The 12,788-nt window shown below is 43.9% G+C and overlaps 1 protein-coding gene across 1 annotated transcript in view; it reads left to right on the forward strand.

The window, feature by feature from the left end:
* The first annotated feature begins 2,624 nt into the window (after positions 1–2,624).
* LOC124803408 (facilitated trehalose transporter Tret1-like) overlaps positions 2,625–12,788 on the forward strand; it is a 63,443-nt gene continuing 53,279 nt past the window's right edge. The window contains exon 1 of the mRNA XM_047264592.1: positions 2,625–2,893. Coding sequence (XP_047120548.1) covers positions 2,625–2,893 — 269 coding nt within the window. The remainder of the gene's footprint in view (positions 2,894–12,788) is intronic.

Consider the following 12,788-nt stretch of genomic DNA (forward strand, 5'->3'; position numbering starts at 1 on the left):
AGTCATTTATGAAATGTTCTGTCTTAGAGACAGAATAACCGACGACGTATCTGGTTGAGGGCCACAATAACGAAGATGTGAATCAGAAGCAAAACTAGTTAAAATTACGAAAATTTACACTTAAATTGTATATCATCGTGCTTATTGTAACACGCGCGGTCATTTTCTAATCGTTCTACATTGACAGGGGAGAGTTAAAGACTACTTGGTTGGCTGAAGACCACAACAGCAAAGATATGGATCATAAAGGAAACTAGTTATAATGATGAGGTTTCAGGCGCTTTCCATACGAAGCACACTCAATAGTCGAAAAACTAACATGACCCCTAGTAAAGCCTACAACGCCTAGAAACTGAAAAAAAAACGCTACGTAAGTGCCAAGGACCTCTGTCGATAGAATTAAGAGCGCACTTACCAGAGACTTCCACACCTTAGCGGTCGTGCTGCCAGGAACCTAATAGCTCACGCACGTCTATCTGTCCCAACGACAGGACTAGTCATTGGTTGGGAGAACAGGTACCAACTTGTAATAAGATGCACGAGGAGACGGTGGTTCGACAGTACCAGCACGTCAGCTTCTGCGGTCCCAGCATTACCTACCCAAAAGTTGGAGTTTGTAGTATTACATGAAACCATACTAGACTACCAAACACTCTGACAATGCTGAAGCGTGTTTTGTGTTCTCTTTTCCCTGTTTCCTCATTCATCCTCATTCATACAGGTTGAATGCAAGGAAGTGGGGCTGTGTATGGGCAGAACATCAATAAATAGGAGCATTCCTCCTCCAGAGTCTCTGTGTGGGATTGTGAGTGAACATGTGAAAGAAATTTCGGACATGTCCGAAAGAACGGACATATACCACTTCAGGCAATGACGGCCAATGATACCTTCAGTGTAGAGGCACATGAAGCTCCGACTCTTATTGGAATTGGTGAGATGCAGCGACTAATGAGGCTAAAGAGCAGTGGCACTACTTCAGTAGTGTGCAGTATGAGTAGAGTATTTGAGCCTGACGGGAGGTGTGCTAGGCTAGTCCATGTGGTTGTGATGACTACTGTGTCCGGATGACATAGTGGTCCGCTTCCTTACCTAGTAAACAGGAGAACCGGTTCGAATCCTGAAATGGCATAAATTTTCAACTTAAATCAGTGCAAACTGGTAGCTAATATCTTCAATTTCTTTGACTCTTGCAATGACCTCATTATTGACAGGACTTTAAACTCATTTCTTCGTTCCTTCTTCCAAGTTGGGAGAAGTGCCTCATTTCACCTACGGTGTGGTCACCAATTTTGATGTTAAATTTATCAGTAATCTTATTTCTGGTAATTCTCACGGTTTTCGTCTTTTTTGCGATACTCTCAATCCATATTCTGTATGTATTAGACTGGTCTTTATATTTAACAGGTTCTGCAGTTCTTCCTTACTTTAACAGAGGGTGGCATTGTCATCAGAGAATCTTAGATAAATACTATCCTTTCACTCTCAATTTTTATCCCACTACTGAACTTTTCTTTTATTTCCGTCATTGCTTCTTCCACGTGTAGACTGAACAGTAGGAGGGAAGGACTACATCCTTGTCTTATATCCTTTCTTAATTCGAGCATTTCGTTGTTTACCTTCCTTTCGCATTTTCCCCACGTTCCCCTTTTTCCCCATACCTTTGACCTCTATTTGTGCTAATCCCGAACATCTTGCACCATTTCACATTTTCGCAGGCTTTTTCTAGGTCGACAAATCCTGAGAACATGTCTTGATTTTTCTTATGCCTTTCTCCCATTATCAAGCTCTATGTCAGAAATACCACTCTGGTGCCTTTGCCTTTTCAACAGCCTAACTGGTCGTAATCTGACAGTTCCTAAATTTTACTTTCCACCGTTCTGTGTATTATTATTGTCAGCAGCTTGGATGCGCGAACTGTTAAGCTGCTTGTGCGATAGTTCTCGCACTTACCTGCGCTTTCTATCTTACGGTTTGTGTGGACGATATTTTCCCAGGAATCTGATGATATTTCTCGTATCTCGTTGATTCTACACACCCACTTCAGTAGTCGTACGGTTGGCACTTTTCCTAATGGTTTTAGAAATTCTTACGCAATAGTATTTCTGCCCTTCTCCACATCTGATCACAGTTCTTCCATAGCTCTGTTAGACTCTAATACTGGCTCTCCAGTGTCATCCGTAACGACTCCAATTCATCTGTCACACCAGGCTAGTCGTCGTCCTCGTAGAGGTCTTCTGCTTACTTTTTCCATCAATCCGCTTCCTCGTCTGCGTTTAACATCGGAACTCCCATTCCACTCTTGCTTTCTTCAACAAGGGATGCTTTGGCTTATTTATGCGCTGAATCAGTCCTTTCGACGACCATTTTTTTCCTGATTTCTTCATACCTTCCCTGCAGTCATTTCGCTTTGGCTTCCAGACACTTCCAATTTAGTCACGGCACTAGACCTTTCCTCACCCTCTTAGAGGTCTTCAGTGTACTCCTACCACCTATCCTCTCACTCATCTGTGTTTAACATCAGAATTCCTCTTATACTCTTAATGTTGACGCCTTTGCTTTTAATTTCACTGAAGATTGTACCGAATTTTCTATTTGCTTGCGCAGTGAACCTGAACATATTCGCCATGGGCTCGGCCACGGTGTGGCCGGCGATGGCGCTGCCACAGCTGATGTCTGCAGACAGCGGACTCCGAGATCGGCCGATAACTGTGGATGAGGCCTCCTGGGTGGCCTCTCTGCTGCTGCTCAGCAACATGGCGTTCGTTCCCTTGACTGCGGCTGCCAGCGCTCACGTGGGCCGCAAAATGCTCGGCTACGCCACGGCAACACCGCTGCTCGCCAGTCTGATCATCCAGATGTTCTCGACTTCCATCGAAGCTCTCTATATCGCAAGGTAAGAGTGATAGTCTTGAGAATTATGGAAACCTGCTTAATTTTTTTACCCTTGATTTAACGCAGCCCACCGTGACTTCTTCTCCTGTGCCAGAGTCTTTCTTCCCCTCCTCATATGCACACAACGTCCTGCATTACGAGTTGCATTTAAGTTCTAAGGTCTCCGATTTTTTTTTCTCTGGACTGGAAAGAAATAGAAACATGCGCATTGTTTTAAAATGAGGCCGTGTTCATTGCCACTACGTCCCAGAGATGGCAGCACCGTATGCCAGATAGAATTTTACCGCAAGCGGCGAGAATGAGAACTGTTTTAAATACTTAAAATTGCGACTTTTCCTTACTTGAACAGCGTGCAATCATTCGTATTCTGAATTAGCGTGTTGTGAAACCAATTGAAATTCATCGACAGTTGAAGCAGACATGTGGTGATGGAGTTATGGATGTGTCGAAAGTGCGTTCGTGGGTGCGACAGTTTAATGAAGCCAGAACATTGTGTGACAACAAACCGAAACAACCTTGGAGGAGGAGGAGGAGGAGGAGATTAGTGTTTAACATCCCATCGACAACGAGGTCATTAGAGACGGAGCACAAGCCTGGGTTAGGGAAGGATGGGGAAGGAAATCGGCCATGCCCTTTCAAAGGAACCATCCCAGCACTTGCCTGAAGTGACATAGGGAAATCACGGAAAACCTAAATCAGGATGGCCGGACGCGGGACTGAACCGTCGTCCTTCCGAATGCGAGTCCAGTATGCTAACCACAACAACCCCGGGCTCGCACAAGCCGGTCTGACGACATGATCGAGAAAGTGGAGAGAATTGTTTTGGGGGATCGCCGAATGACTGTTGAACAGATCGCCTCCAGAGTTGGCATTTCTGTGGGCTCTGTGCACACAATCCTGCATGACGACCTGAAAGTGCGAAAATTGTCATCCAGGTGGGTGCCACGAATGCTGACTGACGACTTCATGGCTGCCCCTGTGGCATGTTGCCAAGCAATGTTGACGCGCAACGACAGCATGAATGGGACTTTCTTTTCGTCGGTTGTGACAATGAATGAGACGTGGATGTCATTTTTCAATCCAGAAACAAAGCGCCAGTCAGCTCAATGGAAGCACACAGATTCACCGCCACCAAAAAAATTTCGGGTAACCGCCAGTGCTGAAAAAATGATGGTGTCCATGTTCTGGGACAGCGAGGGCGTAATCCTTACCCATTGCGTTCCAAAGGGCACTACGGCAACAGGTGCATCCTACGAAAACGTTTAGAAGAACAAATTCCTTCCTGCACTGCAACAAAAACGTCCAGGAAGGGCTGCGCATGTGCTGTTTCACCAAGACAACGCACCCGCACATCGAGCTAACGTTACGCAACAGTTTCTTCGTGATAACAACTTTGGAGTGATTCCTCATGCTCCCTACTAACCTGAGCTGGCTCCTAGTGACTTTTGGCTTTTTCCAACAATGAAAGACACTCTCCGTGGCCGCACATTCACCAGCCGTGCTGCTATTGCCTCAGCGATTTTCCAGTGGTCAAAACAGACTCCTAAAGAAGCCTTCGCCGTTGCCATGGAATCATGGCGTCAGCGTTGTGAAAAATGTGTACGCCTGCAGGGCGATTACGTCGAGAAGTAACGCCAGTTTCATCGATTTCGGGTGAGTAGTTAATTAGAAAAAAAATCGGAGGCCTTAGAACTTGAATGCACCTAGTATTTGTTGGGTATGTTCCAACCTCTGTCTTTCCGTACAGCATTTCTCTTCTACGGCTACAATTAGTACGTCACTTCCTCTAGTCACTGTTTCCTGCTAATTCCTTTCCCCTTCGGTTCTTTGGAGAACCTCTTCATTTACATAAGGAGGCCACTTTAATCTGAGAAAGAGCAGCCAGAGGCAGGTCACATGAGTCACTGCCCAAGGCCAGTACATTTCCTAGCGCGAAGGCGATATGCGTCCTCTCTTTTGGCCACGAGAGAGTTTTCCGTTGCAGAACTGTTGCAAGTAGGCTGTTTAGGTTTTTATGTTGGTAACGACACGTAGCGCTCTCTATGAAAATCACTGACTGTGCTGTGCGCAATCTGTGGCTGGTTGGCATTGCTGGAATATTTGCTATTGTAGTGTTGGGCAGTTGGCTGTTAACAGCGCGTAGCGTTGTGCAGTTGGAGGTGAGCAACCAGCAGTGGTAGATGTGGGGGGAGAAAAACCAGAGTTTTGAGATGTTAATATGATCGGACGATCTGAACGTGTGTCCGTCAGGAAAAGGAATCTTGCCAAACTGGATGTCACAAATCATATAATGAATAATGACCTTTTGAACACTGATAAGGTAAATACATCTTTTGTTCTCTATCAAAATCTTCCATTTGTTAACTATGCCTATCAGTAGTTAGTGACTTCAGTAGTTAGAATCTTTTATTTAGCTGGCAGTATTGGCTCTGAGCTCTACGGTACTTAACATCTGAGGTCATCAGTCCCCTAGAACTTAGAACTACGTAAACCAACTAACCTAAGGACATCACACACATCCATGCCCGAGGCAGGATTCGAACCTGCGACCGTAGCGGTCGCGCGTCTCCAGACTGTAGCACCTAGAATCGCTCGGCCACTCCGGCCGGCAATTCTGTTTGAAATTCAATCAGCACCACATAAGCTATTATTCTCCAGAATTTTTAGAATTCTGTTAATTTCAGTGAAGGATGTTGGTGCCCCTTCTCACTGATTAAAGTTTTGTGGAATGGCATTTCGAATATATTCTCTTGATCCTTCAATTGGACCATGTAATCCTGTTTTTGCTGCTACATTTAGAAAGTAATTGTTACAAGTACTTACAAGTTGTGAATTATCAATCACAACATTATCATTTACTTTGTTATGGTGTCTTGTACACTGATTGGCTGTCTGTCCAGCTGTTTGATACCATCCCACATAATTTTAATCTTATTATCTGCATTTTTTATTTCCGTCAGGATGTGCATACATTTAAATAACTTTCCTTAAAATACTACAGAATTTTTTGTAATATACAAGTAATGTCAGATCTAACTTAATCTGGCATTTATACAAAATTGCCTCTTCCTGTTATATGAGATTTTAATTCCCTTCCGTAGCCATGACTTACTTTTTTTTATGGGTCATTTTAGAAAAGTAGCTTTCAAATACTGACACAAATTTACTACGGAATGAATTTAATTTGACGTTAGTATGTCTTCCTACGTACACCTCGTTCCATTCCATCTCTTTTAATTTCCTCTCAAAACATTTTAGCATGTTATAATTAATAGGCCTCGCTGCTATATATGAACCTCTATCAGGGGTGTAAGGTGAAATATTGTTTATCTCCATTAGTTGTGCATTGTGATCAGATACTCCATTAACGACTGAGTACACATTAATTGCTGCAGCCTGAGCACTGTCTATAAAAATGATGCCTACTGAAATTAGAGGGAAACACTCATGTAGTGATTCTGGTTCATTTTTCCTGCCCGTATCTTTTAAGAAATCTACACTGAAATCTCCGCAAACTACTGCTTATTCTTGTCTTCCAGTTACCTAAATAATGCATCCAGATTTTTCACAAACTGGTGAAAATTCTCTAGAGTCAATCTGTAGACTGTTACAATTAGCCGGCCGCTTTGGCTGAACGGTTCTAGGCGCTTCTGTCTGGAGCCGCCCAACTGCTACGGTCGCAGTTTCGAATCCTGCCTCGGGCATGGATGTATCCGATGTTAGTTAGGTTTAAGTAGTTCTAAGTTATAGGGGACTGACGACCTCAGATGTTAAGTCCCATAGTAGTCAGAGACATTTGAGCCATTTGAACTGTTAAAATTATGCTGTAGAAACAACTCACAAGCATATACTTCTAAGTTATGATCAACAGGAGAAAAACTTCTAAATTTGGGGCAACTCTTTCTTTCCCGATGTAAACTCTCCATGAAAATGATGCTAGTCTATAATCCCTCATATTTAACTTGTCTATCCCTGCAGCCATGTGGTGTTCAGATGCTTACAGATCTGTGATCACTGAACTTAGTCATCAAAAACACCCCCAACAGATTGGAACGGATTGGTGGTTTGTAGTCTGTATAATTTTAGAAGATTATTCTCCACAACACAATCAAATATACAGTGAAACACCAAATAAAATGGTATAGACATGCGTATTCAGATATGGAAGTTTGTACACAGGCAGGATGGCAACACCTATATAAGAAAGTAAGTATCTGGCGCAGCTGTTAGATCAGCTACTGCTGCTACAATGGCTGGTTATCCACATTTAAGTGAGTTAAAAAGTTGTGTTCTAGACGACGCACGAGCGATGCGACACAGCATCTCCGAGGTAGCGACGAAGTGGGGATTTTCCCGTACGACCATTTCACGAGCATACGGTAAACATCAGGATTCCGGTAAAACATCTCCGGCATCGCTGCGGCCGGAAAAAAAGATCCTGCAAAACGCGACCAACGATGACTGAAGAGAATCGTTCAACGTGGCAGAAGTACTACCGTTCCCAAATTGCTGCAGATTTCGGTGCTGGGACATCAACAAGTGTCAGTGTGCGAACCATTCAACGAAACATCGTCAATATAGGCTTTCGGAGCCGAAGGCCCACTCATATACCCTTGATTACTGCACGAAAAAAGCTTTATTCCTCGCCTGGGCCTGTATATCAGCAAGAGAGTGTTCAAGCTAGTGGAGGCTCTGTAACGATGTGGGGTGTGTGCAATTGGAGTGATATGGGACCCTGATACATCTCGATACGACTCTGACAGGTGACACGTACGTAAGTACCCTGTCTGATCACCGGCATCCATTCATGTCTATTGTGCATTCCGATAGACTTGGACGATTCCAGCAGGACAAAGCGTCCTCACACGTCCAGAATTGCTACAGAGTGGCTCCAGGAACACTCTTCTGAGTTTAAACACTTCCGCTAGCCGCCAAACTCCCCAGAGATGAACATTATTGAGCATATCTGGGATGCTCAGACGAGATCTCCACCCTCTCTTACGGATTTATGGGCAGCCCTGAAGGATTCATGTTGCCAGTTTCAGACATTTGTGGAGTTCATGCCATGTCCTATTGCGGCACTTCTGCGTGCTCGCGGGGGCCCTGCACGACGTTAGGCACGTGTACCAGTTTCTTTGGCTTTTCAGTGTTCATATTACTAAATTATGACTGGTTTCCACAAACAAAATTAGTTCAATGGTCTTGTGAAAAATAACCAGTCTGCCAAATGGAATTATTAAAGAAATTACTGCTTTTAACCCACTCACTGCTAGAGACTTGCTCCTTGCATTCCGTCCTGAGGCGGCATTTGCTATGGCTGTACTCCTCGCTAAGTATTGGTGCTCGTGCGGCGAGGCGGCTTTCTGGTCTATATGAAATATTTATCATCTGATGATTCGAAAACAATTAGGTGATAGTATCGACTCTCTCATATCTTACATTCTGATGTATTCACCTAATATAGAAGTGAACTTCTTTCCGTTACACGTCATACTTACTGCGCTGCACCAAGTTAAGTGAAACATTGCACGAAATTTTAAAGTCTGCATCACAGAAATCAATGGATCCATGGATACTTACTACAGCAAAGAATACAGCAATTTTAGAAAGATCCATTCACATTTGGATTCGTTTACAAAGTATGGTTATATTGTATCTAAATCCGGTATACTGGGCATCATGCATATTGCTTTGCCATAGGTCTTAAGGAAAAAAGTGTATTGTCAGTATATAGAAGCAGGATTGAAAAGAAAATCGATAATACAGTTACGATACATCCCCTGTGGTTGCAGAGTATGAATAGACCCAGTGCAAAACAGTGCACAATTGTTATGGAGACGCTAGACAACAAACTCTATTGGCCATTGGTACAAGACACATGTCGCTTATCACTGGATGAACACTGTTTCACTTCAGATAGCTACTCCCTGCGTAACATAACTTCCACGTACGTCTTGTGAAATTACCACAATGAGCAATTATTGTTACTAAAAAGATTTACCAACAATGATTCTTCCCAAGTGAATATAGCAGAACACCATCTTCATTTCGAGCAGTAAACTCACCCCATATTAATGTACACCAGTAGATGTTCAGATGCTTATAATAAGTGTGTATGTCCAATGTCGATAACACAGGACACTATGAGCAGCTGATAGGAGCAGAAATTATTTACCACACAACTGGAGCAGAAACATAGCTTAAATGACTGCTGTACTCTACACCAAATGTCGTAAGATGGTATGCGGGTGTTACGTATATGATTTTTTTTAGTATAATCCTCATAAAAACTGTATCATCATATGGGAAAAGCACATATATACAGCCGGCCGCTGTGGCCGAGCGGTTCTAGGCGCTTCAGTCTGGAACCGCGTTACCGCCACGGTCGCAGGTTCGAACCCTGCCTCGGGCATGGATGTACGTGATGTCCTTAGGTTAGTTAGGTTTAAGTAGTTCTACGTTCTAGGGGATTGATGACCTCAGATGTTAAGTCCCATAGTGCTCAGAGTCATTTGAACCACATATATACAATGTTACCTATTGTAAACAGTATAGGGAGTGTAGGTATAGCTTATGTCAGGGTTGAAAGGTAAATCAGTTATGTCCTCCCATAAGAAATCATTGTAGTTATTAGGAATTTATTTTCGTCATTGTGATATCAGTCTGCATAACCAGTAACAGGTTGTAGGTTGGGACAATTTTCTGTGTAATCAAACGAGGGTGTTCCATCATGACAGAAATCACTTTCTGAAGTGGCAAGGCGAGATACTTCATAAAACAGAATTCACTACTGGCCATTAAAATTGCTACACGAAGAAGAAATGGAGATGATAAGCGGGTATTCATTGGACAAATATATTATACTAGAACTGATATGTGATTACATTTTCAGCAAATTTGGGTGCATAGATCCTGAGAAATCAGTACCCAGAACAACCACCTCTGGCCATAATAACGGCCTTGATACACCTGGGCATTGAGTCCAACAGAGCTTGTATGGCATGTACAGGTACAGCTGACGTTTTCAATTGGTGAGAGATCTGGAGAATGGGCTGGCCAGGGCAGCAGTTAAACATTTTCTGTATCCAGAAAGGCCCATACAGGACCTGCAACATGCGGTCGTGCATTATCCTGCTGAAATGTAGGGTTTCACAGTGATCGAATGAAGGGTAGAGCCACGGGTCTTAACACATCTGAAATGTAACGTCCACTGTTCAAAGTGCCATCAGTGCGAACAAGAGGTGACCGAAATGTGTAACCAGTGGTACCCCATACCATCACACCATGTGATACGCCAGTATGGCGATGACGAATACACGCTTCCAATGTGCGTTCACCGCGATGTCGCCAAACACGGATGAGACCATCATGATACTGTAAACAGAAACTGGATTCATCCGAAAAAATTACGTTTTGCCATTCGTGCACCCAGGTCCGTCGTTGAGTGCACCATCGCAGGGGCTCCTGTCTGTGATGCAGCTTCAAGGGTAACCGCAGCCATGGTCTCCGAGCTGATAGTCCATGGTGCTGCAAACGTCGTCGAACTGTTCGTGCAGATGGTTGTTGTCTTGCGAAGTCCCCATCTGTTGACTCAGGGATCGAGACGTGGCTATACTATCCGTTACAGCCATGCAGATAAGATGCCTGTCATCTCGACTGATAGTGATACGAGACCGTTGGGACCCAGCATGGCGTTCTGTATTACCCTCCTGAACCCACTGATTCCATATTCTCCTAACAGTCGTTGGATCTCGTCCAATGCGGGCAGCAATGTCGCGATACGATAAATCGCAATCGTGATAGGCTACAATCCGACATTTATCTAAGTCGGAAACGTGATGGTACGCATTTCTCCTCCTTACTCGAGGAATCACGACAACGTTTCACCAGGCAACGTCGGTCAACTGCTGTTTGTGTATGAGAAATCGGTTGGAAACTTTCGTCATGTCAGCACGTAGTAGGTATCGCCACCGACGCCAACCTTGCGTGAATGCTCTGAAACCTAATCATTTGCATATCACAGCATCTTCTTCCTCTCTGTTAAATTTCGCGTCTGTAGCATATCTTCGTGGTGTAACAGTTTTAATGGCCAGTAGTGTATTATGTGACGGGGATACCATACAGTACTATAGGTTCTCCACACATCGGAAGTTTTCTGGCAATAAAACACAGTTCAGTCAGGTCCTTCTATTTGAGGAATCACCAGTCCTACCTGTTATGATTTCCTTACAATAGCCGGCTGGTGTGGCCGTGTGGTTCTAGGCGCTTCAGTCTGGAACCGCGTGACCGTTACGGTCCCAGGTTCGAATCCTGCCTCGGGCATGGATGTGTGTGATGGCCTTAGGTTAGTTAGGTTTAAGTAGTTCTAAGTTCTAGGGGACTGATGACCACAGATGTTAGGTCGCATAGTGCTCAGAGCCATTTGAACCATTTTTTTCCTTACAATATTAGATGGAGGCAATGCTCTGGCAATAAGACATGTGCCTTATCATGGCCTATAAAAATCTGCTTCGATGTAGAGAGGCAAAAAAACTCGCCATCTTGCTTAGGGGTGGATGGACTACAGCCTTCATCCAAGGTGTTACATTCCTGCAGGGGCATCTGGCGCTCACTGTGGCTGACATGGTTTCAAAAAATGGCTCTGAACACTATGCGATTTAATTTCTGAGGTCATCAGTCACCTAGAAGTTAGAACTAATTAAACCTAACTAACCTAAGAACATCACACACATCCATGCCCGAGGCAAGATTCGAACCTGCGACCGTAGCGGTCGCGCGGCTCCAGACTGTAGCGCCTAGGACCGTACAGGCACTCTGGCCGGCGACATGATTTCACATCGGAGACACGAGTCTAGTGGTGTCAAGCGTGGCCATACAACGTCTGTGAGATGGGCAGTTTTGACTTTCTGAGCATTTGTAACTCATCCAGTTGGTCTAGAAAAGTGGGGAAGAGAAGGCGAGCAGGGAAGAAGGTGGGGAGGAGTGACCTTGACCTTGCAGACTGCCTGAGCCAGGAACTACACTGTCCCTTTACTTGCCTCAAAGCTGATTTCTCCCATCTAGGTTCTCAACAAAGGGACCAGAGTAGACTGCACGTATATTTAGTTCGGAATTACAGTGACATTAAACACATTATCTTAACTTTTCTTATTGATTCTATCTCGTAAAGTGTCAAGTAATTGGTTGTATGTGTCATTATTGTAACGGTTGTTTATTTTTTTTTTTTGTTATCAGTCTACTGACTGGTTTGATGCGGCCCGCCACGAATTCCTTTCCTGTGCTAACCTCTTCATCTCAGAGTAGCACTTGCAACCTACGTCCTCAATTATTTGCTTGACGTACTCCAATCTCTGTCTTCCTCTACAATTTTTGCCCTCTACAGCTCCCTCTAGTACCATGGAAGTCATTTCCTCATGTCTTAGCAGATGTCTTAACATCCTGTCCCTTCTCCTTATCAGTGTTTTCCACATATTCCTTTCCTCTCCGATTCTGCATAGAACCTCCTCATTCCTTACCTTATCAGTCCACCTAATTTTCAACATTCGTCTATAGCACCACATCTCAAATGCTTCGATTCTCTTCTGTTCCGGTTTTCCCACAGTCCATGTTTCACTACCATACAATGCTGTACTCCAGACGTACATCCTCAGAAATTTCTTCCTCAAATTAAGGCCGGTATTTGATATTAGTAGACGTCTCTTGGCCAGAAATGCCTTTTTTGCCATAGCGAGTCTGCTTTTGATGTCCTCCTTGCTATGTCCGTCATTAGTTATTTTACTGCCTAGGTAGAAGAATTCCTTAACTTCATTGACTTCGTGACCATCAATCCTGATGTTAAGTTTTTCGCTGTTCTCATTTCTACTACTTCTGATTACCTTCGTCTTTCTCCGATTTAC

Source organism: Schistocerca piceifrons, chromosome 6 (assembly GCF_021461385.2).
Source record: "Schistocerca piceifrons isolate TAMUIC-IGC-003096 chromosome 6, iqSchPice1.1, whole genome shotgun sequence".
Classification (NCBI taxonomy): Eukaryota; Metazoa; Arthropoda; class Insecta; order Orthoptera; family Acrididae; genus Schistocerca; species Schistocerca piceifrons.